This window comes from Sclerotinia sclerotiorum, genomic scaffold, assembly GCF_000146945.2.
Source record: "Sclerotinia sclerotiorum 1980 UF-70 scaffold_8 genomic scaffold, whole genome shotgun sequence".
Classification (NCBI taxonomy): Eukaryota; Fungi; Ascomycota; class Leotiomycetes; order Helotiales; family Sclerotiniaceae; genus Sclerotinia; species Sclerotinia sclerotiorum.
In genome coordinates, this window is record NW_001820828.1 from 944,350 (window position 1) to 972,014 (window position 27,665).

Consider the following 27,665-nt stretch of genomic DNA (forward strand, 5'->3'; position numbering starts at 1 on the left):
CTCCCTTCTCGATATCATACTGTGCAGAGGGCTCCATGATGAAAAAAGCACAACGCGCAAAGACAAAAAGCAACAAAGAGGAAAAAAACGTTGGGAACAAGAGGGTGAAAACACGGTATGATAAGCTGCCATATCACTAGAATCGAGCTTATTTCCTTTCGTCGATATTCCCGTGGTTCGGCGAACGAACCCAAAACGTTCGCATGGCTTTCCCACGTTACTCGAGAGTGGACGCAGTAGAAGCATGCAATTGCATAAATGGATGGGGACCAAAAGCAATCTTGCATCCCGATTAGACCAGACTTGGGTACTTGCCGAACGGGAAACTCGCTTGAAGAAAATTATTATTTACCCACAGTGCGGCTTATGGGGCCGATTCAGTCAACTTTTCAAGGGTTCTTGCAAGGGTTCCATGGGCTAGACCCGGAATATGCTCAGTGGCGACGAGATAACTAACAGCTGATTTTATCCCGTATAGATCTTTGGCATGATTTCAAAAAGTGGATTGACAGTGCACTCTACAATTTTAATTGCGGTCTGCCTATCTAGTTGAGACGTTTTTGACAGCCAAACGTAATTTAAACCCTAACCCTTCGCAACTAGGTGGATTTTCATGCCCGCTGCCAAAAGCACAGACTTGTTTCTGCGGAGTTGATGATCTTATCCTTTTGAAAGTGTTGTTGCGAAAGTGAGCTGGAGAATGAGGATACAAAGAGCACAGAATCGGTCTGTGTGTGACGTCAATATCAAGTGGATAACATACATAACGTCTAATTGATATCAGAAGCAGTTTTTCATTTGTATGCTCTTTATACTGCAAGAAGTATGAGACTCGCCCACTGGAGAAACCAGATTATTCTTTTTGAAGCTCACCATCTTCTGGTACGTGCATAGAGTTTCGGGGTTGCATACTTTCTGACCACCGCACGAGTATTTACTCCATACATGACGAAAACTCGCATTTACGGATTTACTATTTACTAACGTAATATTAGTTTGTACATTGCGATATCATCGACTGATTTAACTCACTAAATTACGTATTATTAACTCATGGGAGCTAGAATATGCATGGTCTTCTAATACTTCCGATATCGAGATATTTCCGACCTTGCAACAGTGCTGATGCAACACAACTCTTCCGAGACACTGGACAGATACAAATCCCATACCCCGAGAAAACAAATCCATCCTCAAAACCGTGTTCAAAACGGACATGCAGGTAGGTGATGAAACACAGTCTAATCTCTTCATTTCGCACCTCTAACACACTCTAAAACCTCTGCGCGATCCATCCTCATCTGAATCACCAATTTCCATATCTATCCCAATCAGTTCCTAATTTACCTAAACTGGCATACCGGAAAAATCTCTCCCGCAATGACCATAGCCAAATTCCCGCATCAGTGATACCTGAGCATTATTCGGATATGATTTATTCATTGAGGTAAAGGGGTCCACGCAACGATATTAGACTTAGACATCGATTAACTAATAGGCGAGAACCGTAACAGTTCTTTTGGTATACCGCTATGAATATCCCACGAAGCACACAGAGACCATAGACTGGCAAAAAAAAAGAATTCAATCCTCTTCAAGCACCTCTCTTGATCCCACAACTCCCTACTTCTCAATAACCAAAATGCCATACCCAGGAACCTCCCCATAACTCACCAATTCCCTCAAACTAGCACCTCCTTCCCCCTCCCCCCTCAAATACCTCTCCGGCACCCTCGTAACCCCCCACTCCAAAGACCCCCTCAACCCCGCCTCCCTCGCCGCCTCCTCATAAACCTCCTTTCTCAAATAATGACACTCAATAACCAAATCTCCCACGGACGTATCAGCACGAACATGAATAAAAATCCCATCCTTCACATCCCTCAGATATTTCGAAAACAAATACCCACTCCCCCCTTCACTCAACGGTCTAATCCTCGCCTCCGCATCAACAACCTCAACCGGATTCGAAGACGGAGCTAAAGTAACCGCTATAAATCTCCCCCCTTCTTTCAAATTCATTTGCACATTCCGAAACATATTCACCAAGCCCTCGCGATCAGGAGCATAATTAAGAAGCCACGCTGCAAAAACAATATCGAACTGTCCCCCCTCATATTCCCGCGGAATGGAACAATCCGCGTGAATAAACGAGATAGAATCTTCTTCATGATTAGATCGTGAATGTTCTCGCGCCCGCTCAATCATGACAGGAGAAATATCCACGCCGAGAACGGAAGCCGCGCCCCATGATATAAAATTGGACGTGTAGAAGCCGGAGCCGCATGCTAGTTCGAGGATGCGCGCTCCGTGGATATAAGGGGTGATGGTGGAATAGATATTTTCGCGCTCGATGAGCGCGATGCTCGCGGTGCGGATGTAGTCGTAGGGTTTTTGGATGTGGTCGTATACGTATTGGGGCGTTTCGGTTGGCATGGTTCTTGAATATGAATATAGATATGGATATTATGGATATGGAGGAAAAGCTTAATTGAAGCAGCTGAGGCTGGGGAGTCTTGGAGATGGATGGGGTGTTGAGAATAGAGTTAGAGTTCTGGGGAGGGCTTAGCGAGGGAGGTGGGGGTCAGGGGTTTATTAATAATTGTCTAGAGTATTGTACTCCGATCTGTACTTTCTGCTGAAAGATATAGTATGATATTTACTTGGCAGCGTAAAACAAGCATCAAAGATGAGGGGCGATCATGCCATCGGATTTTGATTAGGAATAATCAAATTGCAATTTGCATTACTTGAAAAGTTCTAGGAGACTTCGAATTCTTCCTCTGCATAAGTACACAAGGTACACCAGGGACGAACATAGACAAGCGTACGGACTATCTCATCAGCGGACGGGCAAGCTAGTGATCTAAACCTAATTCAGGGGTTTCCCGAAGATTTGTCTCCAGCTGCAATTAGACACAGACCCCCTGTTCTCTTATTCCCTGTTCGTCCCACATTACACAAATTTTGACACCCTTGTAAATATCCCACAATTTAGACAGGGATATGGAACGTGGCAATAACATGAAGACGAACCTGAAGAAGTGGATGTTTTAGCGGCACCATGTCTTAGGAATTGGAGTCGAATTTTGATATAGTTAACCTCATTCCCGTGGAAAATACGAAGTATTGATTAATGTATGTGAATGTGATGTCCACCGACCACGAAAGATGAATTCAAGTGTAAGGATATACGGCAAAACTCGCACTCATTGTAAACCCGCCAGACACCAGCTCCTCTAATTTCCATTCATAACAAATATATGCTGTTCATAACTGCGTAATGATACGCTCTAGACTATCCATCCCAAAACCCAATATCAAAAGAGCTAAATAACCGTATCATTAAAATCGTAGGTGTAAAGGCGGGCAAAAAATATAAATGATCAATGAAGGAGGTATTGAACCACACCCGATTTGAACGGATAACCTTTCGATCTGGAGTCGAACGCGCTACCGTTGCGCCAGCGGTCCTATTGATCAATTTTCTAAAAGATTTTTCTATTTTTGTAGAGATCATTCTCAATTCTTAACCTCTAGTAGTACGTGGGGTAATTTGACCATTGAGAAACCCATGGCCACTCACTCCATCGTTAGTGAGATCTTCGTATTCGTCTTCGAGAATGGGGTCGAAGCTGTGAATTTGTTGTTAGAATGGGTGATTGCCTTGCGTGTAGATGAAGATAGTAGGTGGATTCGTCGCTTGGGAAAGGGAAGAAAGATGGAAAATGATACATACCCTTGCTCTCCAACGATTTCCTTGGTGTATTTGCACAGTTGTTCCAGTTGCGTTACACAACCTGTGAGAGATTGACTGTAGCCTAGAAGCTTTGTGTTAGGACTCGTCTTCGAGACTGATGGAGCAAACAGATATATTCAAAACTTTAGAGAGCTCAAGCAGCGAAGATTTCAAGTACTTACTATAGCTGTAAATTTGAGACCATTTTCTCCCACCGGGTAAATTATTTCTCGTTTCATTTGAATTGTTGTTCTCCTTGCGTTTACTTCTCCTTTTACTCCTCTTCGACTTCACAGATACACCACTAGATGTCGTAGGAACATTCATTGATTCAAGTAGAGCCATATGGTCTAATAGACGTTTTCGAGCGGATGCTGCGGATGGGAGATATCTCTATTTCCTTATTAGCAATAAAACTTTTTCTTGTTAAAGAAGGGGAAGACTTACAGGAACCTTTCTATCGCCTCGTAATGCTCCAGCAAGAACATATAAATTCATTAAAATACAAGCCACGGCATCACGTCGGAAAGCAAGTAGTGATTCGGATGCCTGCTCGTTCTCGGAAACATAATGTGGGTGAAAGAATAGTGAGGACTGTCGTACGGAGACAAGATACTCGAAGAACCGTTCGCAGGCATCAATTAAAGCTGAGTAGGGGAGTGGATTAAAAGGACCTCGAAGGCGGATTTCGTGGCGTGTGAGAGCCTAAAAACTGTCAGCTGGGGATGTAAAAAAGAAAATGATAGAACTGCACCATACCAATAATTGACGTATCCTAACGAATCCTTCTCTGAGGCGACCTTCGAGCATTTCTAGGGAAATATCAGTTCTGTCCAAGATTGTGGGCAAAGGATATGCAGTACCAGATTGTTGCACGTCCTCCACACCTGGTTCTTCACCATCTTCGTAATATACGTATTTTGCCACCACACCTAAGATTATCAGTAAAGTCTGTGGTGACGATTGCAATATGATTTACCTCTATAGATTATACTGGAGTAAATGAGCATTGACGACAAAGCCTTCCTCAATTCATGCCTCGCAACAAATGGCCAGAGAAACCAATTAACAACCACAGCAGATACGGTGCCAACCATGAAGGCAACTCCACGAGTCCATGCCACGGTGATGACTGAAACGTTATCAGGGGCTGTATATGCACCTAACGAAACTACCACGAATGAAATGCAGCCCACAATACCCGATCGAGGATGAGGACTTTGTGTGAATCGGTACATCATAGGGATCATGAAAATGACTGCAAATACAGCCATAACGTATGGATTTCCATTGTCAGCACCATAAGCTATAGCTCCCCATATAGCACCAAACAAAGCACAAATAGCTCGAGTTAATAAATCTTGAATATTTCCGCCAACTCTGGGAGAGGTTAGCCCAATCTTAACGGGAACCGGAAGATTGGAAACTCACCTTGGATGCATCATTATCCAAACCATTATAACCGCCCACCAACTTTCATATTTGTTCCACCAGTCTCTACTCTGATTTAGCCACGCCGGTATTGACAAAAGAGAAGTGACTATGGCTACTTTCAACGCAAATCTAGTCTCGAAGCCTTGTAAGCGATGGATAACTTTCCAGGTTTTGTATCTCAGGCGCTTTTGTCTGGAAGTCTGTGAATTCTTGTCCATCGCAATTTCTTCCTCCTCAGCATACGCGCCTCTACTTTCAGTAGGTTCGAGATCCTCGTAGATATCTTCTTCCTCTGTGCCTCTCTTCTTTCGAGGGCCGGGCTTATAAACGTTTGCCATTCCTTTCATTGTCTTGGCAAGTTCTCTTTGACTCTGGAAAAAGAAACCTGCAGTTACACCTCCTCGGTCATGTCGTACTTGTTCATTTGTACGCTGAAGAGCCTTGCCAAACGGGTAAGATGGTAAGTAAGCCCGCCAACCAGGACGCCTTTGCTGCATTTCGTTCACTTTAACGAGAAGTGCTTCAGCACTGTTTGCCGCTTGTCTGATGGGGTGAACAAACAGGAATATTTCAACAACTTCGGGGTGATCTGAGTATGTTGGGGGTAAATTTGGGTTTCGGAGCAATCTATGATTATTTTAGTCAGTACTGAATAGTGAACTTCGACCCAAAGCTTTCAATATCCGAAAATGAATGAACTTTGAATACGGTCCAACACTAATAATCAATCCAACATCCCAGATACAGTCCTGCCTCAATTAAATTTCGAAACAGGCCTAGACAGAGGGTACCCAATAAACCAGATCATAAGACCGGATGGCAGCTTTCAACGCCGAGAGACCAAAATTCTTGAGGAAGAGTTTAATTTCTTCAACAATTTCTGGTTTCAGACCTCCTAAATGACACCTAATTGTGAAGTATCTGAATAATCCAAAATTCAAACGAATTTGGAGATCAAAAACTTTTCATTATTGGACTGCAGTCCAACCTATTGGATACCATCGCTCAATGTATATATCCAGCGGATACACTATATTGAACTGATAAAATATACAAAACGGCTGCCTCTGAGAACCTCTTTGAGTTCGATGGTAATTCGTATCATTGAAATCCCAGATATTCCAGTAGAGAAGATATGACTTCGTGATTCTGTGAGAAAAAAAATATGATAATAAAAATAACACATACTGCTCTTCTTCCTCGTCATATTTGATCTTAGCCTTTCTAATACTTGTTATCGCACCCACAATATCTGAAGAAACATCCTTGGAGGGTCCAAGAAATACTCTATGTCCAGACATATCCATCAACACAGCGTCACATCTTTGTAATGCCGTTTTCAAACATGACAATAAATTCGATGTGGGCTCTGCAAGTTTACCGGCCACCAACTCTACTGCTCGATCCTCGGTATCCGTTCTGTAAAGTTGTGGGCGTCGTGGACCATCAATATTGATTACTGAAGTAGAATTGAATCGTCGAATACTGAGGGCTGAGACCGCTCGCGATAAAGGTACATCAGAATCTTCGTCCTTGTCGGAATCTTCAAATAAGTGCGATTCCATTCGGAGAGATAAAAGAGATCTTATCACTGCCTGCATGAGATTCCGCAATGCCATAACATCTGATGGCTTGAAGCGGGTGATGGAGATGTCGAGGACTAAATCTCTGTATGCTTGTGAGAGGTTGACAAATGTAAATGCCAATTGTCTGTGTACAGTGACCGGTTCCGATTGTGGGAGTTGAAGTCCTTTTTGCATGATATCAAAAGCATTGTGTAAGCTCACAGCCAGTGATCTTGCTCCGGCATCAGGGATAACCTAGTTTGTGTTAGCAAGACCTTGGAGGAAAGTCAACGATCGACTGAGTTCGGGAACTCCAAATTTCGCACCACGCTCCGGATATGGGTTAATCTCGACGGAAGACGAAGCTGCAAAATGATTCGACAAGCAGATTTGCCAAATCTATTTGTTACAGATAGTATACTTACAGTACAGCACACCAAAAGAGCAATAGCCTGGCCAAATAACCATGGTATACCATATTCGAATAGACTTTTCCAAGCAAGACTCGAAGAGGTATCTGCAAGACAGGTATAAAGAACCGCCATGCCGGCACATAAAACCAGCTGGTACAATCTGATATAATACGAACGAAGTGCCGCGATAGCCCCCATGAAGACAACAAGGAAAGCCGCAAGAATTCCTCCATATCCTCTTTTGGCACCAGGTGTAGAATGTGATAACCACAGCGCAAAGGCTCCCCATCCTAGTCCTCCTGCAGTTCCAATTATTGTCGATATGGTGCCATCAATCTGGGCGCCAATACTTCGTCCAGAATGATTGATGATTGCGGATATTACCATAATATAATTGTAACGGCCGAGCCAATTTCTGATGACGGGAACCAAACATAAGACGTAGGAAATGAAGAAGGGCAAAAAGGATTTGATAAGCTTGATACCAGCTCGTGTAGTCACCAATTGCTTAGAGATTCCCTTGATGCCACGCCATTGCCTGGGGAAGAAATGTTTGAGTGACAACGGGTGCTTCTTCTTAAATGCTGCTGGTAATGTAAACTCTGCATCTTTCATAAGCTCTTCACGACTTGTCTTCTGTGGCTTGAAGAATGCAGCATCAAAGAATCCATCTCTCAATTCTTCCACACCGTAAGTTTCGAGATCTAAATTGTAATCTTGTAGAAGATCCGACAATTGGCTGATGTGAGTATGACTGAAGCTGAAACTGCTTCTAGGCGAAGGTGGACTTGATGTTGGAGGACTTTTGATAGAACCGGGCCTTGAACCAGCAAGAGATCTTGAACGCCGTGGAGTATACGACCCCATGTATATACTGGCAGCCGGTGATTTTGCCTGACTCCCTTCTGGCTCTTGAACTCGAATGTGCCTATCATTATTTGATTTGAGATGAATATGCTTCTGAAGCCTCTGATGAATGCGTGATCCATCATCAGCAGTAATTGAATCTCTTCGACCGAATCTCGGTGTAAAAGTTGGTGAAGTGAAAATGATATGAGGAGACGATGGAACGGGTAATTGATTGTTATCCCCACTATCTGTGGTGGAAGCCATTGTGGCTAATCAGAGGGAAAATAAACAACTATGACGCAAATGAGACTATTCAGATACATGATCCGAATTCAATTGAGCAGGTCGGGTAACAAATGGCAATGATTCATAGCGAAAGTGCCTAATTGTAAGGGGAAGAAGTTATATGAATTGACAAAGTTTACCTTGTAGTCTCCACTGAGTGAAAAATAATATGGGGACTGGCTGTTGGAAAGTTAGGATTCGTTTTGATCTTCACTTGGACGGCACGAATGAACTTAAAAAAAGCTTCATTCATGCCGGAGAATTCCAAAAATATCCACATTGGGCAATTGGTCTTTGTTTATACCTATTCGAGTCAGGTATGACCTCTTGCTCTACCAATCATTTGCCACTTGAAGCCTCACACCAGCAACAATTGAAGAGACGGTGACTGAACCTTGTCCAGTAGATGCTGGGTTTATCACTCAATGAAATATTCTGCACGGAGTATAATTTAACATAGGTGGTATTTATTGATGGCTGAGATTTGTAACCTTAATCCGAAAGAAACGATATTACATATATAATGTGAACTTGGTATATATCCACATTGGGCATTTATGTATTGGTTTATATATATCTCATGATATAACCCGTTCGATAACCCATTCGATAACCTATAGCTCTCTTCGACCAATCATCTGCCACTTGATCAACTCGAATTAATTCAAATTTGATGACTAAGAATTTACCATGCACCATTTTCTTTTTTTCTCGGCTCCCGTAACACTAGGTAGCAAAACCAAAACCCTGTTCATTCACACATAATATCTCCACAACTCCACATCTCTCCCAATCTCCCAATCTTCTCAATCTCTCAATCTCTCCATCTTCCAACCACCTCGTCTGGGAGAAATAAAGATTGGGCCATCCAACATGAATTCCGCTACGTTAAATGGTGTAGGCTCTGTCACAAAGTCGCCACTTTCAAAAACTATCAATTTGCTGTCCGATGCTGAAGATTCGGAAAATGATGATGTGTTACAGGGAGTCTCTCGTGATACTTCACGTGGCATGCCACACCACCAAAATGCAGTACCACAAGAGCTCGAGGAAGCTTTGAGTGCGAACGAAAGCAGTGTAGAAGATGAATCCGAGGGCTTTGCAGCTGAACCTGAAAGTGAAGATAGAGATGAAGAGGAAGATAGCGAGAGTAGTCTCTTGGAAGATCTTATGGATGGTTTAACTGATGAGGCTTTATACGACGATGGTAAGTGTTGACCCTATCCTTTGCTCATAAACGCGCTAAAAATAGTTATCAGAATCTAATCCTGAGAGATGTACTCGTGAAGAGGCTCAGAATTATCGTCGCGATCTTCGAAGACTCGGTCCTCGCGAATTCTGTAGAGTCACCGTGGAATCAAACACTGTCACCGCCAAGAAGCTCTTGACTGCGTTTGCTATTCGTCCACCAAGCTACCTTGAGGGTCAGCCGGATGAGGAATACTACCAACTTCTAAGTTACGCCTTACGTCGTGAGTTGATGAAGCGTTTGAAACTTCCAGACTACAACACTGTCGACGATGCGATAGTTCTCATAAAAAATGCTAAAAAAATCATTGTCATTACCGGCGCTGGTATTTCCACTTCTCTCGGCATACCCGATTTCAGATCCGCAAATGGATTGTACGCACAGTTGGAAGATACGGGTCTTTCTGACCCTCAGGAGGTATTTAATATTGACCTCTTCAGAGAGGATCCAACAATCTTTTTCCAAATTGCAAAGAATATTCTACCATCTGTTGTACGCTTCTCACCAACCCATCAATTTATCAAAGTTCTACAAGACAAAGGCAAATTACTCACCAACTACACGCAAAATATTGATGGTATCGAAAGCGCTGCGGGAATCCTTCCAGAGAATGTCATTCAGTGTCATGGATCATTTGCGACCGCCACATGTCAACAGTGTAGTACTCAGGTAAAGGGGACAGAAGTTTTCCCGGAGATCAAAGCTGGCAACATTCCGCGATGCAAAGTCAAAGGCTGCAAAATCCCTGCTCCACCTCCACCAAAGCAAACTCTTAAGCGTAAGAGATCCTCGAATGGTGGCAGTAAGAAACGAGGTCGGTCCAAAAATGATGATGAGAACGAAGAAGACGATATTCCTCAACCTGGCATCATGAAGCCAGATATTACCTTCTTCGGTGAATCGCTACCCGACAAATTCGCCGATCGACTGAGCAAACATGATAGAGATCAAGTTGACCTTGTCATTACTATCGGGACATCCTTGAAGGTTGCACCTGTGAGCGAAGTCGTGCCATATCTTCCCAGCAACGTACCACAAATTCAAATCAACCGAGACCCTGTGAGTCATGTTGAATTTGACATCGACCTTCTCGGCGAATGTGATGTTGTCGTCTCGGAATTGTCCAAAGCTCTAGGTTGGAGCCTCGATCATGAGATGATTCCAAAAAACCAGGAGATTGAAGTTACCACGGTTCCAGGATTTAACAATCGTCACCAGTTCAAACAAACGCACCCTGCACCTGTACGTGCGCCTGTGCCTGAGATAAAGACAGACTGAACACTCCCTGGCCCATGGATATTGATTGATGTTGCTAAAATGCATTTTACTGCTTGTTCTCACGTACAGTATCGACACAAAAAAAAAAAAAAAGCCTGGGATGATTACACATGGTCGCATTTCCAAAAACCCGCCATCCACCAACAGCCATGAACAATTTATGTTCCTTCCATACACCAGCAATGGCCTTCACAAAATTATTCTTCCTCACACTCTCCCGAAACTCAACCCACAACGCCCACTCCTCATCTCAAATTTTTACTTCTACCAATAATCGGAGCAAGGCGTTTAAGGATACTTTCACATGTAAATCTGGTTTCAATTCTCATCTATGTTCATATCATATCATGAATGAACATGGAAACGAACTTGTTTTATCTGTTCTTCAGCTCATTTCAGCACGAAAAGTTTGGATAAAAACCAAAAAAAAAAACAAAAAAAAAAAAAAAAACAAAAAAAAACAAGAATCTCGCAAAATAGACCATTCTACGGAGCAAAGTGGGCGCATATAGATTTCCCAGGAGTCAAATACATACATGGATACATACACATATTACATAGGGTACGCGTAAGAATGGACCATACGGACGGGACGGAGTTTTCATACCTGATACTTGATACTTCACATTTCATATTCCACATCATTTCATACCTATGGATTGGAAGAGCGAGGAGTTCTAGATGGATAGCGTATTATTTCATATCATGGTATCATTTTTTCATCTTGTTGCTTGGTTTCCTGGTTGCTTTCTAGTTTCATTTATTGGATCCTTCTGGGTTGGGTTCGGTTTGAGGGTTGCTGAATCAAATTGAACGGATGTTGAGTACTAAATGGAGGAAGGATTGTATGGATGGACGGGTAGATGGATTTCCTTTTACAGTATTAGTATGTCATATTGTTTATTGGTAGTAAAGTAATTAGTCCTTTCCTAGGTACGAAGTCATGAATATAAATGAATTAGAAAAAAAATAAACGTCGAGTAACATAGATGCACGCACGATGAGTATCAGGTCAAATCAAATCAATCAATTTGTTTTAATATTTCATTTCATTTCATTCCCGTCTATTAGGTAGGGTAGGTATCTAATACTTTCTTCCATCATCCACAACCCATCCACATTCATTCATTCCGTCCTATCTCTCCTCCTATCTTTCTCTATCCATAACATTTCCTTCCTTGCCTCCTTCCCTTCCTTTCCTCCCTCCTCACAAACAAAAACAAAAACAAATCGCTCACTATCAAATTACTATTACTAATACCATCAAAATCAAAATCAAATCAACCCATCCAAGAGGGGTATATTCATATTCATATTCATATCTATCCTTCCAACCAATCATTTTTTAATTTTCCCTTTTTTCACTTCGCCTCTTAACTCATAGACTCCATTCATCCATCTCAAATATTTACATTCGCATATCCATTCCTCTCCAAATGGAGCAGGAATCATCAAGAAAAAAACATCTGCTCACTTCTGCTCCTCGCACACCAATTTTAATGTGGTATTGTATTAAAAAGCCAAAAAGGTTGAAAAAAGACCGCCCCATATTTGTATCTTTTATTTCCCATTCCTCAAAACGCCGGCAAATGTTGAACTGACGCAATATGTTTCGTGAGGAAAACCAAAAAAGGAAAAAAAGTTTCAAGGCGCACGTGAAAGCGTCAATGCTAAAAGTACATATCTACATGAGTACTGAATATCTCTAGTGTTGTGTCGAATCGGGGTGGGTGAATATTACTCATCGTTTGATGGTTGTCGGGTCGGATTTGGAATCTTCAAAGTAGGAACGTTAGAAGACGCTGGCGCAGAAGTAATCTCGGGATTTTGTGAAGGGGGTCCATGGAGGTGTTGTGGATTTTCCGTGATGACTGGATCATCAGGTCTGGTGTCAGGGTGAATTTGTATTTCGTCAGAAGCCTCTAACTCTGATCTTCCCCTGGAACGTGAAAACATATCATTATCGCCATAGTTCCGCTCGATTGGAGACCATCCAGCAACACTACCAGCAATAATACCTGCCATGACTGTCGTAGCACCCAATGCTGAATTTGATCGAGATCGAGTGCTCCTTCCACGTTTGCGAGGTTCAGGATTTGTGAATGAACCATTCGGGCCAAAAGCATTATCCCGATTGGGATCATCTGAATTGGTAGTTGGCGCAACTGAATTATCTCTTGATCGGGAGTTGCTCCTTGAACGTGGTAATAATTGATCACGAGTTTGTTGCATGGCAAATCTTAGATTGTTCAATCGACCACCCTTGTACTTCTTGAGGAAAGTCAATTCTTCCTTGACATCCGCCAACGGCTTGGGAAATTGGAAATGCTCTTCCTCGTCCGAGATGGTAACTTCTGGGTTCTTGTTTCGATTCATCAAGTAGCTAGGGATCAATGACATGAGTAATTCATCGGGGACGAGACGTATGCAAGCTCCGACCGGGATGGAGAGGAAACCAAGAATGATGGAGTATGCCCATTGGGCTCCGTTTAGATGGACAACATTGAAGGCTTTGCCACCAACGAAAATGATCATGACTTGGCCACCAACCATGACAACATTGATTCCCATGAAGAACCAGTTGCGATAAACTCCTTCGAAAATGTTGAACTTGTTATCAAGACGGCGGTTGCTAGATCGAGTCAGTTAGAATTCAACATTACAGGTTTTCAGGGTACTTACTTCCATTGATTGAATATTTGCATCCAGACAAAGGTGTTGAAGATCAATGTTGGGATTTGTGCAATTTCACGGTCGGATTGGTAAGAAAGAATGCTTTCTGCACCGAAGAACAAGAGTAGGGTAATCGTTAGTTGATAGATCGATTCACCAATAATCATTTTCCACATCGTCATAGTAATAAGAGGTGCTGACTTGGGATCGGGCTTTCGATCCAAGATGCTGGGAGTTGGTGGATCAGTGGCCAATGCAAGAGCTGCCATGGTATCCATGATCAAATTGACCCACAGCAGTTGAACCGCGGTAAGAACGGACGTTTCATCAGAACTAGCGACAGCGGAAATGAAGGTCAAGAGAACGGCAGTAATGTTGACGGTGACTTGAAATTGCAAGAATTTCTTCACAGCATCGTTAACAGCACGTCCCCACATCATAGCCTTGACAATCGAGTTAAAGTTATCATCCATAAGAATAATGGCAGAAGCTTCCTTTGCAACCTCAGTACCAGCGATACCCATGGAGAATCCAACATCGGCCTTCTTCAGAGCAGGCGCATCATTGGTACCATCACCAGTGACTGCAACGGTTTCACCAAGTTTTTTGAGAGCCTTGACCAAATCCTCTTTGTCTTTCGGACTAGATCGTGCGAGAACCTGCAAACGTGGGATAATCTGCTCCTTCTTCGATGGACTCAAATTTCGGAATGCTGGTCCTTCCATAACAATGCCACCAGGAGTGAAGATGCCACACTCTGTAGCGATGGCTTTAGCAGTAACCATGTTATCTCCGGTGACCATGCGAACAACCACACCGGCATTTTGACAAATACGGACAGCTTCCGGCACGCCATCACGAAGTGGATCCTGGATTCCAACGATACCTAAAAGTACCATTTCCTTGAAGATGTCATCGAATACAACTTGATTTTTCTCTCCTTCAATGACGCGAGCGCCCTTGGGTGGCCAACTCTCGAAATCTCTGTAGAGGAGTCCAATTGGACGGAGGCATCGGGAAGCATAGTTGTCAATGATGGAAGTCAGGGTCAGGCGGTTATCCTCGGTCATTTGGACACTGCTAGTATCCTTGGTTGGGTCCCGAATGATTTCTGTGCACTTTTCGAGAAGAATCTCAGATGCACCCTTGACGTAGAGTCTATATGTGCCATTGTCCAATTGTAAAACCACTCCCATACATTTTCGGCCCGAATCGAAAGGAATGAGTTGTGTGATGGTGCCATTAGAACGTTCTTCGGCGAGCGGGCTCAGTCCCAAATGTTCTCGCACGAAGAGTAAGAGCGCAGTTTCTGTTTTGGAACCAATGAAGCTAGCTTCGCCATCGACCTCGCCCTCAAAAGCGGTTGAGTTGAAGACGACCGCCTGCTTGAGCATTGCCTTGACACTTGAATCTAAAGTAGATACTACTTCTTTGGGAGACATGTTATCAGCTTCTCGCTGTGGCTGCTTGCCATTGTCCGATTGATCCTTCCCAGACGACTCTACTGTACCGCCAAATCGAGAGCTAGTTCCTAAGGTTCCTGCGACCACCAACATTTTATTTTGAGTCAAAGTACCGGTTTTATCAGAACAAATAGTCGTAGCATTTCCCATAACCTCACAAGCTTTGAGATGCCTGACTAAATTGTTGTCCTTCAACATGCGAGTTGTAGCAAAGGCCAGAGCCAGGGTGACGGCCAGTGGTAAACCTTCAGGTACCGCAACCACAATAATTGTAACCGTGACGATGAAAATACTGAGAAATTGTTGACCTTTTTCTGTCGGGGTACCGTTATTGCCAGGTAAGCGGACCAAGAATTCGATGAACAAAACGATGAAGAGAAGAAGACCGGCAGCTCCACCAAGCTTTGCGATATATTCGGCTAGTGTGTTCAATTTTGTTTGAAGAGGTGTAGATTCGGGATCTTCCCTCAAAGCGACCAAGGTCTTTCCATACATAGAATTAACACCAGTAGCCGTAACCAGAAATGTTCCAACTCCCTCGCTAACCTGGGCTCCTGAAAGAATGAAAGGGTCCATTTTCCTCAAGCTTTCGTGATTTTGAATTGCGTTGTAGACATCGTCGGCTGGTCGTTTTTTAATCAAATCAGACTCTCCGGTTGCTTGAGATTCGTTGCAAACAACGTTATGTCCTTCAATGAAAATTCCATCCACGGGAATCATGTCTCCAGGTTCAAGATGCATAACATCACCAACCAAAACATCAAAAACCGAGATTTCCAAAGTTTTTCCGGACCGAATAACGTTCACATCTCGATCTTCTTTCTTTTTGTTGAGTTTGACGAATTGGCGTTCTTTCTGGTAATCATTGAGAGATCCTACAATCACCACAACCACGATAGCTACTATAATTGCGACACCTTCGACCCACTCAATAGGAGGATGTTCCGCGTCATGTTTCGTACCGAATGTTTGATATAATCCAACACCCAATGAGATTGCAGCAGCGATAGACAACAGGATAAGAACCTTGTCATTGTAAGTGATCCACATCAACTCGAAAATGCTTTTACCTTTCTTCTCGGGTAATCTATTATCCTTGAAGATACGTTGCCGATCGGAATAAGCACCGTGCGCTTGAACGTGTGATTGTGCATGCCCCGACCCTGTTGGTGGCATCGAAGATACCTTGGTGGCCACAGGGGTTTTTGAAGATTTCGATTGTTCGCTGAGGACCGGCGATCTTTGAGATGCGGCAGCTGTTGCTTCCTCGAAAGATATCGTTCCATCCAAAGACTGCTCATCCACACTGAGACCACTTCTTCGATCCGTTCGCAATCCCTTTTCTAATCCTGCAAGACCTCCGAGAGCATAGAAGGCCGCTAAACTCTTGCCATTTACTAATTTGTTAAGTTGCCCTTGAGAAAATGCAAAATTGTTGTTTTCGGCTTCGAAGTCCTCCTCGGTCCCTAAATCTGGCTTTAAAGCATCTGGATCGTTCATTATATCATTATTTCCGTCCAACTCCCTATGCTTGTCCATCTGTCCTGCGGTGGAAGTTCCGGCGCAGGTTTCTCCACCGTAACTCGTAGTTGAATGGTTTCCATCGTCAGATTCGATGGAGTTTTGTCGTGATCGAAGACCAGGAACAGCCAAGAATCCGGGATTTCCTCTCGACGTTGGCGACGACACATTATGTGGTGATGTTGGCCTACTGTCTCGACTGTCGAATGAATTTGTTGTTCTTAATTCTGGTATCGATGAATGACTTGCTTGATTGGATCGATGGCCTCGAGTTTGCGATCCTGTTCCATCATATGTTACAGGGCTAATGTCACCTTGTAAAGTCGAAGGGGAATTTGATAAAGCCCTCAAAGCAACTGCGTCGTGATCCATAGCTTGAGGTGGACTGTTGCTAGAAACAGCAGAAGTATCGATTGTTATCGTGGGTCTGCTCACAGTGAAACATTAGCTATTTTGGATATGGGATTGTTGGTATGTATAGTGATAAGGAATGTACACTTACGCTCTTTGCCTCCTCGCCCCCGAGCTTGGAGGTGAAGTTTCGCCTGAGTCCGCCATGTTAGTATGCTTTGGTGGAAAATTCTCTTGTTATCTTAATCAAACACAGCCCGAGGCGCAGGACCTTGGCGAATATTTGATGGAATGAAGCTGTTCAGACTCGTAGGCATCGAAGAGTGGCTGTGTCAGGGTAGGTGAAATCTAGAGAAGGTCAAGAATATATAAGCCAAGGTCTCCAAGTTATGTGGAATTGAACTGGAACCGGGCTTAAGCCAAGCAAATAAATCAATGAATCAATAACACAAATCTTCATCACAGAATATCCAAGATGAATCCCCATGAAGAGAAGAAGGGAACGAGTCATTGAAACATTATTGAATGGTGACTATGAACAACAGCAGAAGATGATATCTCACCAAAGACTCGTATGTCAAACCGCTAACAACACACTTGGTTTGAGTATCCAATGATTATGGCGGTCAATGAGCTGGAATTTCCTCGTGAGGTAGGCGCAAATTGATAGTGGAAAGGTTAAAAGGGTAGTGTTACTCCATTCGCAAAGAAGTTGCGATAACAAAGCCTTGGGAGCTCGTTGATATCTTTCTGATGCAGGAGATTATTGAAATAAGGAGTTGAGGATATTGAAAAGACGCCGAGTACTTTTCTCGAATTCCTTTGCTTTTGTTTTCTCTCGTGAACGGTATGTTTCTTTTTCTGTCCCCATGTAACGGAGGTGCACGGTAAAAGGAATAGTATGGGTATGAAAGGCGATAGCGGTAGTAATCTATGATAGGCATGAAGAAAAGCAGTAAGAAGGGGAGCAGGAGATATCAGAAGAGGTTGCCAAGCATTTGCATTGAGGCAGTGCAAGAAAACTTTATTTTGCACCAGAGCGTCAATGAACAAAATGATACGCCACGGATCCTCTCATTGAACTACAAACGAAAAGGCGGAACCAGTAAATGATTGTGTGTTTAATAAAAAATGATGGGGAATTTTAGATGATTTGATAAAGAAACTTGACTGGTTACTTTCCTAGCTAGTAACCGTACATATCTCACGATGCAACGACAACTCTTTGCTTTCTACTAAAGCAAGTTGGGAGGATCAAAGTCGAGATCAAAGTCAAGTCACAGTCAAAGTCAAAGTCAGATTTTATATCAATGTAAGAATTAAGAATTACCTACTAGGTCCGTACCTAGTAATATCTCTACTCTGTAGGTTTAAATCCAATCCAATCCAATCCAATCCAATCCTACTTCCCTGGTAAAAGTTAAAAAATATATCAAACAACGGCATTTGATATTGGGAACGACGGGCATTAATTGGGGACCCACTCATTGCCATATGGCCTTGACCGGTTTTCTCACCTCTCCCAAAACAAAGTTACTCCAAACCCACTCTGTATATTTGTGATTACTAATTAGTGTCATTGGTCTAATACTCTATAGGTAGCATATGTTCTACTCTGGGCTTGTGGAGAAGCCTTTTTAGTTCCGGCGTTCTCATTTCTAGACGACCGGATGATCTGACCTATTCCCTAATTGGGATTAGCTACTTTGAGCAACTCAGGAACTTCTCCACTTTGAAAGCTTGAAACAGAATTTAATATCCGCCTATTTACTCCACATCTAGGCTCTCTGGCGCTCTCCGACTCCCCTTAGCAGCTCAAAAATCAAATGCTTTGGATGTCTCGATGTCTGGATGTCTCCATATCTCCAATGTCTCGTCACTCCCGCCATCGGTTATCATATAATTGTCTCCTGATAATTGAATCTTATGACTTCATGCAAAAACAGCACAATCAACAAGGTTACAGCAGTTTGGGTCGAGAAAGAGGGGAAAGAAAACAACAGAATGACGATAAATTCCTTGGGGAAATGCAACATGCAAAAACATGCAAAAACATGCAAAAACAGGCAATACCAAAATTTGTTGTCGCCAATCAAGCTCCTACATTCCCCATCCTGACTGACAAACGAAGAAATTGTCTGGCATATCACAGAACCAATCGATTTACGACCATGAGGCATTTTTGGATTTCCATCGGATCGTGAGAGTAATAAGCAAAGATCTTGGTAATTCCTACCTAGATACTCATTGTTAGTCTGTTATTCACTGCAGCACAAAATAATGATACCAATATGCGGGTACAGATTACAGATTACAGATAAATGCAAGTTATGTCGCCTTGCTTTGCTTGTCGGTAGCACGAATTGCCTCATTTGATTGCCTTGTTTCAATCAATTAAGGAGAAAAAGTATATGTAAGTCATATCACTCCGGTGACGACAACCAATCTCATTCACACTGAAATAATAAAAGAGATCATTTCTCCACTTCAAAATCTTCTAGAAATTTATTAATCATCAAACAACCATCTTCAAAACGAATGATATCAGGCAAGAACCTTGAATCACAATTTATACCGGTCCACAATTATACCTGTCAAAACCAAAGATGTTTACCATTCCTTGCTCTTAATTTGAGCATCGTGACAAATGTTGTTTGAAAATCCTCAAATTTCACATTTGGCGTGTTTGGGGTCGAATAACATTGCAAGCAAGGATGACCATTACCACACCTCCCGGAGAAGGCTGATGATACCCTGATACTGATTCATCAATTGGATTATGACATCCCGCTTGGAGTTTCTCCAAAGTAAATATCAATTTATGAAAGACGAATCATCGAACCGTCGAATCACAATGTTTTCTATCTCTATCAAGCACGCCATTACCTACACTGCACAATATTCTCAAATATTCCTTAACCGCAATTGCCTGATGAGTAATTTCATCGCCTAGGGCATCAATTCATCAGGCGCCGTCGTTCTTCATTTGTTATGGTTACCGTCTCCATGGAACATTTAATTCGCTTAGATATTCTCAATTTTCATCATCACAATCTCTTTAACCCATCAATCAATTTGCCCAGAGCAATGCCCCTCTTGGCTATGCTTGGAGGCGATATCAAAAATCTCCCGAGATACGCCAGTTTTCGTCTTCAGAAGTTCCAGACAAAAGAAATCCTTCAAAAGTTCAAGCCAATCTGAGATTCCAGAATCTCATGAGGAGGTACAACTTTGTGATATCATCGGTGGGCGCAATTTCCGTGTTTGTTTTAGAGCCTAAGCTCGGCTAAATCAAAATTCACCTCCTCTTTGCTTATCTACCTCGGGCACTTTTCAAATGCACCCACGTACGGCTGGGCACATTGAAGGGGCTCTACAGAAGGCGAAAATCTTTCATATCTTATCACGCGTCTCCTGCCTCTCGAAATTTTCTCCTTCAGATTACCGGTACACCTGCCATATACAGCTTACATCCGCTGCAACACAAGCGGCAAGGAACGGGGTAAAAAAGGGGGCGCAGTCGCTTGGTGCGACATTTTAAGCTCATCTGTCGTGAAACGTTTCCTCCAAACCTGCAAAGTCCCGATATCGAAACACATATCTCAATTCTCAAGCCCTCTTCTCAACTTTTTTTTTCAGCCGAGGTGGGAAGGCTGTGTAGGACAGTAGGTAGTTTTCTGACACAATGATCAACATTCATCTATCATTCGTACCTTTGATAAGCTTGTTGATAGGCATCTTCATCACTGTCAGCCGGAGATGAATTGTGGATATAATCCACTTCACCCCGCGCCTAATGTACGAGAGGAAGATGGATGATTTTCTCTAAGCCACCTCACTACCACGTATCTGAGTCGACGTCTCCTCACTTTTTGATCACTTCTGAAAACGTGGGATGGCGAGCTTGAATGCCTACGCATTGTTGTACTTGGCTACTTGGCATGAGTTTGCTGTAGGCTTTTCGTTTGTTGTTTTTTTGGTACCTGTTGATTGTGTTCATGATCGTGATGGATGGGGACGCCTGCCACGCAGATATCTTCATTTTTTTGTGTCTGCTGAGCAAGGTTTCTAGTGTAACCTAGTGTTAATGTTAACGTTAACTTGTAACTAGTACATTTGTCCCAAGTCTTCAAGGTTTTTTAGCCACATTTCGTGTTCACATTCTTATGTACGTGTTTGATATCAGTTTGATGTGAAAACGTGATGTTCTTGAAACTTAATAGTACTAAGTTTTGGAGTATTAGAGTATCAAAGTATCAAAGTATCACATCTTCCTATCCTCACCACATCACATTACAACACGTCACGAGGAAGGTTGTACTGTATTAGTATTACTAAATATTGCTATACGATATTCGATATACCATATACCTCAAGCCCACCTCTCATAGCACAATAACCTTACATCCACGCAAGCAAGCAAGCGCATATGATTAGACGTGGTTATATTCGAGCTACAGTATCATTCCATTCTCTTTATTAGCAAGTTACATAAGTATACAACTATATAATTAACTAGACAAATAATCACTCCGATCTCATCTTATACAAACCTATATAAATATAAACATCAATCCATCAATCCAACAACCTATTCAACAAATACTCAAAGTCCCATCTATTCCTTCCCTCCCCTACAACTATCTCAATCTGACAATAACCCCTTCTTTCTCTTTCCGCAATATAGAATATAATTACAACCTACAATGTAATAAAAATTAGTAACTCGAATTAGTAAATATATCACCCTATGTCCTGCCTAGATGCCATCTTGGAAATGAGTAGTTTCGTATGGGTATGAGTGATTTTGATTGTAATTGCAATTGTAATTGTGATTGTAAGAGTTAGAGATAAATATAAATATCAATATAAAAAAGAGTTTTCATTATAATACCTGTATAATTGACTAAATTTTTAATTTCTTATCAATTTATCTGTTACGAGGTTTGCCGTCTAGATCACGTGGAAGTGCTCTAGGCTCTCGAGGTGGTTTATAACTAGGCGTCAAGCAGGGACTTAAGTAATGACAATAATGATATGCAATTCGTAACTAATAGTAGAGTATACTAAATGATTGATCTTGAGCACGAAGCTCTATACAAAGGAAATCCATCTTGATTATATAGACCTTCGTGTTCCGAAAGTCGATCGACTCTTGAAGGGCCGATCGATTCTCAGGGCCGATCGATTCCTACGAAGTCGGTCGGCTTTCGGATCAGGTGACTCTTGTCACATGATTCTGGTAACTGATTGGTCACCTGATGCGGACTATGTTACGCCGTCGTAACAATGGCCTGGAGGTGAATACATCATATCCACTTGAAAAGATTAGCTGAAATCATTGAGATCCTTTATCTCCTCTCAAGTATATATGACTCATACCGGTACTAATCTCATGGGTTCTAGATCAATATCTTTATTTTCGAGGTCTGATCAAGGTTAGATTATCGCTGGGGATGGTATGGTATGTTATTATATTTAAGGAATTATTTTCTAGGTTATCATTTTTGAGGAAGAAGCTTAAGAAATTATAGATGTATATATTCTAGCTGTTATATATCAAGACAAAAAACCTGCACCCTGATATATGAATCTGTTGTTTATATAGTGTGGTTATTGACAATAATGATGAAGTTTTACGACAGTTGTTTTCATACTAAGATTACAAAAGAGGAGGTGCTTATTAGATAAATAAATAAAGGTTTTGATTACTTCAATCCTGAACAAGATATTGATTAGAAACAATTAATTACTAGATATCTTGATACATTATATTGAGATGAGAACAAGAGGATCCTCTAAGAAACATGTTACGACGGATCTCACATACCTAACATCACGTGATTAGCATCATGTGATATGAGGATCCCAGTAGGCTCAGCTGTCCCAGTACAACTGGGACAACTGGGAGCACTGGGACGCATGCCACGATGGTCTATATAATCAAGATGGATTTCCTTTGTATAGAGCTTCGTGCTCAAGATCAATCATTTAGTATACTCTACTATTAGTTACGAATTGCATTATTGTCATTACTTTAAGTCCCTGCTTGACGCCTAGTTATAAACCACCTCGAGAGCCTAGAGCACTTCCACGTGATCTAGACGGCAAACCTCGTAACAAAACAATACTCTAATCTGATTCTTTGAATAAAAATAGATATTTTTGGGCTATTGAGCTTTAAAACCTGTTGGTGAATTAATTCTAATACAAAGTAGATTTGGTTTGGGGTGATGCTAATATTAAATTAAACAATATATATATATATATATATATATTAATCGATCGAAATGATCGATTATGGTTTATTGTTGACCTCCTGGGATCTTGGCAGCATATGCATATAAGGAGCAAACAAAACTCAACTTTTAATTCATTCTTTCCTTTTTGGTATACTGTTTGTTTGCTTTCAATATTTTGATTTCAAAGCACTTTAATTCCGAAGGCTGAATACCTAACCTTATTCCTTCATTTTTTTGAATATATACTCGCAGCTTAGCTGCTTAGCTAGAGAATCAATCAATTCAATCTGATGCTCTTTCTAGTCTCAAGAAACCCAATATTTATTGATTTAGAGGACAGTTATACTTCTAATTAGGTTGATGAAATTAATAGAGATAGTTAAGAGGGGGATGTGTAAGAAGTTGAGAGAATTATAGAGGGGTTGGTTATGTGTAGTAAATTAGGAAGGCTGTTTGTTGATCGATTTATTCATCCTCAAATTTGAAATAATTGAACTTGATGAGATGGATAAGTATATCGAAATAGGCCGTAAGGATATGGATATGGATATGACTACTAGAATAAAGGAAAATGCAGAAGTAATTTTCGCCGATGAAGTTAGGATTTGTTCTTGAGTAATGTTGATGTTGTTTTGATACACATTTTTGATTGGTAACCTAATTATCTGAAAGAGTATAAAAGACAACTAGTTGAGTTTCATAACTTTTGATCATCAAACAGAGATTAGTATTGGATTGATGCATTCCCGTTTATGTTCAAGAGAAGGATGTTCCAAACTCGCTATATATAAGCTCAGTATCCTTGGTAAAACATCACAAGTTTGAAGTTCCCGCTTCATCCCTATACTACAAAATGAATTTCCATAGAGAGAACTGTCAAAAGCCTAAGCCCTCCACTTCACACAAGATAATTGGTCACCGGTGTATAGAATGCTTATCTCTGGTAAAGTAACATTTGCTGTATATTATAACATACAGGTAAAATCCACGTCACGCTATTTGGTCAACAAGCGTCTCTGCCGAGTTCGATCTTGCAGCTAAAACAATGCCCATGACCATATACACAAATGCCGATCTCAGCAGTAAGCCTGGAGAAGCATAAATGTAAGGTCAACCACGTTCGTTGGATACTTTCTGCGGCAAGGAGTACCACCAGGACAGAAAGTAGGGTCTATTAAAGTAGCCGTGGAATAATTGTTGCTAATGCATTGTTGTAGTAGATCAAGAATATAAACACCTGTATTACGAGCAGAATCACAATGATTCGTATCAGTAGGAATCCAGGATGAAATACCGGCAGGATGTCCACACAGGCGTGTTCTTTTCATGAATTGACACATGGTGTATTGTATGAATCAAGAAAGATAGAAGTGAAGATTTGGGGTAGGAAGAATTTAGGATTTTGAATAGCGGTGCGGGGGTTTCGAGGGGGATTTGGCTTTCAAGATGAGGGAATCTTTGAAAATGGAAACGCGGCGGCTGTTCAGCGATAGAGAAGTTGGAGCTGTTAATCAAAGTCAGACCACTGGATGCTCAGCAGCTTAATATAAGAAGCCCCGCAGATTTCATTCTAATACATTTTCTCGCCTAGACGGAATCTTTTTACACTTTCGGACCAGTTGCTAAAGTGGCTCAAGGTAAAATAGAAGACGAAGTGCAGAAATTAGGTGAATGGTGTGAAGAGTGATGGAGTATAATGCAGTGCGGTAGGACAAGACATATATCTATACTATTCTTGCTCAATCAAAGTAAAAATGTAGGTTAATTATTCTAAGCCCTGTCACATTTAAACCCCTATACCCTAGTGCCATTTGCGAATTGATTAAAGGTTTGAAAAGAAAAATATTCCACCCTACAAACAAATCCCAGTACTAAAGTCCAACTTCCTTAAAGTTGTTTCCTTCGACTTTCAGAGTTCCTGGGAGTGGATAGCTCTCTTCCAACTAGATTCTGGATCGAGATAGCAACCATCACACTGCACTGTACCCTCCATTACACCCTTATTGGCAAGTGCCATTCCTTCTTACCACCCTCACCTCAAGACAAGATCCAGTCTGCAAGCAAGCCATAATTTATTCTCGTTCCTGACAAGGCCAAAATCATCAGACAAAATTGATATCGCATTCATTCTGCCGCTCACAAGCACATTCTAGGATTGATAAAAGAGCTGATGACAATCATACATGCGTAAGATATAGCTCTATATAGCCCACTCAGTAAAGTCATCAGATGCGCATCCTATATCGTGTTTTATCCATTCTGTATTGATTAATCGCTCAAAAGTTGAGATATGGACAAGAAAACAGGGGAATGCTAAAAAAAGGTTTGAGTGCTGATGATAGCGGAACCCAATCAAGGAATCAAGACCATGATGCAAATCAGTTCCCGTAACAATTTGGAATACTGTCTTTTTGTGTGTAGGGATATTGGAAGTAGCATGACTGCCGCTGGGCGAAAGCATTGAAACCCACAACCAAAACTGTGAAAGTGCGAGTTAAAACAACAAATATCTCTTTTGGTGATATTGAAAAGTTGCCGCCTCAAATCAATATATAAAAACTCTCTCGATTGAGATAGAATACCACTTGATATTCTGTAGGTTTGAAATGTCAAACTATCTTGAAAAGCAAGATATCTTTGATTCTTGTTAAAGGATTCATTTCTTGATTTTGATGGGTTGTCAGGTCACAATCATCATGATGATGAAACATTCCACAACCCCTGAATTTGTTGTCCTTTCTGTACGGAGTTAAGGGTTCACCAGGTTGGGTTGTTGCAATGTAACCTTCTATTCTTGAATGATAAAGAAGAAGGGTTTAGGAACACGTTCATTTGTTGTATGTGCATAAAGTCAGTTGATAGATGGGGAATCCCCTGTTTTTCTTAAGCTTAACTAAGAGCTTAGAGCATTTTGTTTATCTTCAGTTCGTTGGTCCCCTCTTTCTATCCCTCTTCTGCCCCACCATTGATGTTTTCGCTTCTAGCGGGTAGATCCAGGGCTTTTCAGGGAAGTCATATCATGTGCACGTGATGGTTAGAAAGAGGAGCAACAGAAACCAGATGATTGATTGATTGAGAATGAGAATGAGAAGAAAATAGAAATAGAAATAGAAAAAGGAATAGAAAATATATTCATATATCATATTAGTAGACATCGATCACCCTCTTGCATCATTTAACTTCATCCATTCACAATCATAAATTAAAAAATATACACTATCAAATACTAACTTTTATTTTGGGCCTTAATACTTATAATAGGTCTCCTTCCGCTTAGCGGGCTTCGTGGTCAGTCCCAATCACCACACCTCTCCCAGCACATCTTCCTTCCTACCCTCTCCCACAAACAACAACAATTCATAAATCTTTCAAATCTAAAGCATCAGATCTACACTTTGACGCGACGAAAACCTTTGTATACTTATTTTAAATTATCAAGTGCTTTTCAATCAAACAAGGTATGCAATTATCCCGTACTTATGTGCGATTCTGCATCGCAGTGTTGACTGGACGCGCCTACTCATCAGCTTGCGCCAATCTCAGTTATCCTTTCACAGCACACATTCTTACTAACTAATCTCTATAGAAAGCAATGGCTCGTGTAACTAGATCCGCCACTGGTAAGTTGCATCCTATATTCTTTCTCCGGAACCCATTCTTTAGCTATCGAGCATACGGTCGCAAAATCGCGTAAAAAGAGAGCTTTGCTAATTCGATATATTAGGCAGTATCCCAGCCAAGCCTGTACCAGCACCTGTCGAAGCTCCAAAGACAAAAAAGGCCGCACCAAAGGCAAACACTGGAAAGAAGGTTGCTTCAACCAAGGGTGCTAAGCCAACTGGTGTTAAGAAGACCGCTGCACCAAAGAAGAAATCAACAGTAGCCGCCAAGGTATATAAGATATTGTCATATCTAGGACTATTTATTGATTCTTCTATAGGTTGAAGCTGCTGTAGAGAAGACCGAGGAAGTTGCCGAGAAGGCTGCAGACAAAGTTGAGGAAGAAGTTGAAGAGAAAGTTGAGGAGGAGACCCCTGGAGAGGAGACTGCCGAGGAGGCCGTGGCTGAGAAGCCAGCGCCAAAGAAGAAGGTATGCCATATACTTCCACATACTTCAATATACCTTTAATGTCTTCTTCTATTCTCCTCTGATTAACACCGCATCTTTTCCTAGGCTCCCGCACCAAAGAAGCCCGTCGCCAAGAAGGCCGCTGCCCCAAAGAAACCTGTCGTCAAGGCTTAAACAGTAATATCTCTATCGAATTCAACCGCTCTCCAAAAACACAGATGGAGGTGTCTCTCACAAGAGCCTTTATAATATAACAACCTTTTGGATTGACCATACCATCACTCCTACCAGTTGATACCCAATATCTTTGTTCTGAGCGAGTGTTACTTTGGAGTGGATATGAATCTGACCTGGCGTTTCTCAGGCGTTTTCTAGTTTTTGGTTTGAGCGTGGTAATGGTACGATCAATGCTATCTATCATTTAGGTGTATTTTGAGGAATTGTATCTAGATAGTATCTATTGGATGCGTATTTTGGAATAGGGGTGCACTTTTACTTTATCTTTATTTTGGACAAAGAATCGTGATGAGGGTA

General features: G+C 41.6%; 8 protein-coding genes and 1 non-coding gene across 9 annotated transcripts; 3 read left to right on the top strand and 6 right to left on the bottom strand.

The window, feature by feature from the left end:
* Nucleotides 1-611: 611 nt before the first annotated feature.
* Nucleotides 612-2,436, bottom strand: SS1G_06665 (hypothetical protein; the record flags this gene model as incomplete). Its single annotated transcript, XM_001592374.1, has 4 exons — nucleotides 612-728; nucleotides 874-973; nucleotides 1,273-1,322; nucleotides 1,675-2,436. The coding sequence occupies 4 exons, from the start codon at nucleotides 2,434-2,436 to the stop codon at nucleotides 612-614; spliced, it is 1,029 nt and encodes a 342-aa protein (XP_001592424.1).
* Nucleotides 2,437-3,402: 966 nt separating this feature from the next.
* Nucleotides 3,403-3,474, bottom strand: SS1G_14574. The gene has a single exon. It is a non-coding gene; the product is annotated as a tRNA-Trp (tRNA).
* Nucleotides 3,475-3,529: 55 nt separating this feature from the next.
* Nucleotides 3,530-8,264, bottom strand: SS1G_06666 (hypothetical protein; the record flags this gene model as incomplete). Its single annotated transcript, XM_001592375.1, has 9 exons — nucleotides 3,530-3,635; nucleotides 3,740-3,821; nucleotides 3,922-4,132; nucleotides 4,187-4,444; nucleotides 4,520-4,671; nucleotides 4,734-5,119; nucleotides 5,171-5,800; nucleotides 6,362-6,993; nucleotides 7,164-8,264. The coding sequence occupies 9 exons, from the start codon at nucleotides 8,262-8,264 to the stop codon at nucleotides 3,530-3,532; spliced, it is 3,558 nt and encodes a 1,185-aa protein (XP_001592425.1).
* An 894-nt stretch (nucleotides 8,265-9,158) lies between these two features.
* On the top strand, nucleotides 9,159-10,812 carry SS1G_06667 (hypothetical protein; the record flags this gene model as incomplete). Its single annotated transcript, XM_001592376.1, has 2 exons — nucleotides 9,159-9,492; nucleotides 9,545-10,812. The coding sequence occupies 2 exons, from the start codon at nucleotides 9,159-9,161 to the stop codon at nucleotides 10,810-10,812; spliced, it is 1,602 nt and encodes a 533-aa protein (XP_001592426.1).
* A 1,737-nt stretch (nucleotides 10,813-12,549) lies between these two features.
* Nucleotides 12,550-17,027, bottom strand: SS1G_06668 (hypothetical protein; the record flags this gene model as incomplete). The annotated part of the gene is made up of 3 exons (XM_001592377.1): nucleotides 12,550-13,444; nucleotides 13,495-16,896; nucleotides 16,972-17,027. 3 exons carry the CDS (start codon nucleotides 17,025-17,027, stop codon nucleotides 12,550-12,552), a joined length of 4,353 nt encoding a protein of 1,450 aa, XP_001592427.1.
* Nucleotides 17,028-18,304: 1,277 nt separating this feature from the next.
* Nucleotides 18,305-19,459, bottom strand: SS1G_06669 (predicted protein; the record flags this gene model as incomplete). Its single annotated transcript, XM_001592378.1, has 4 exons — nucleotides 18,305-18,369; nucleotides 18,435-18,507; nucleotides 18,944-19,056; nucleotides 19,435-19,459. The coding sequence occupies 4 exons, from the start codon at nucleotides 19,457-19,459 to the stop codon at nucleotides 18,305-18,307; spliced, it is 276 nt and encodes a 91-aa protein (XP_001592428.1).
* Nucleotides 19,460-19,886: 427 nt separating this feature from the next.
* SS1G_06670 (predicted protein) lies at nucleotides 19,887-20,558 on the bottom strand (the record flags this gene model as incomplete). The annotated part of the gene is made up of 2 exons (XM_001592379.1): nucleotides 19,887-20,032; nucleotides 20,534-20,558. 2 exons carry the CDS (start codon nucleotides 20,556-20,558, stop codon nucleotides 19,887-19,889), a joined length of 171 nt encoding a protein of 56 aa, XP_001592429.1.
* Nucleotides 20,559-23,915: 3,357 nt separating this feature from the next.
* SS1G_06671 (predicted protein) lies at nucleotides 23,916-24,164 on the top strand (the record flags this gene model as incomplete). Its single annotated transcript, XM_001592380.1, has 2 exons — nucleotides 23,916-23,983; nucleotides 24,074-24,164. The coding sequence occupies 2 exons, from the start codon at nucleotides 23,916-23,918 to the stop codon at nucleotides 24,162-24,164; spliced, it is 159 nt and encodes a 52-aa protein (XP_001592430.1).
* A 2,490-nt stretch (nucleotides 24,165-26,654) lies between these two features.
* Nucleotides 26,655-27,305, top strand: SS1G_06672 (hypothetical protein; the record flags this gene model as incomplete). Its single annotated transcript, XM_001592381.1, has 4 exons — nucleotides 26,655-26,682; nucleotides 26,787-26,953; nucleotides 27,003-27,152; nucleotides 27,237-27,305. The coding sequence occupies 4 exons, from the start codon at nucleotides 26,655-26,657 to the stop codon at nucleotides 27,303-27,305; spliced, it is 414 nt and encodes a 137-aa protein (XP_001592431.1).
* Between the last annotated feature and the right edge of the window lie 360 nt (nucleotides 27,306-27,665).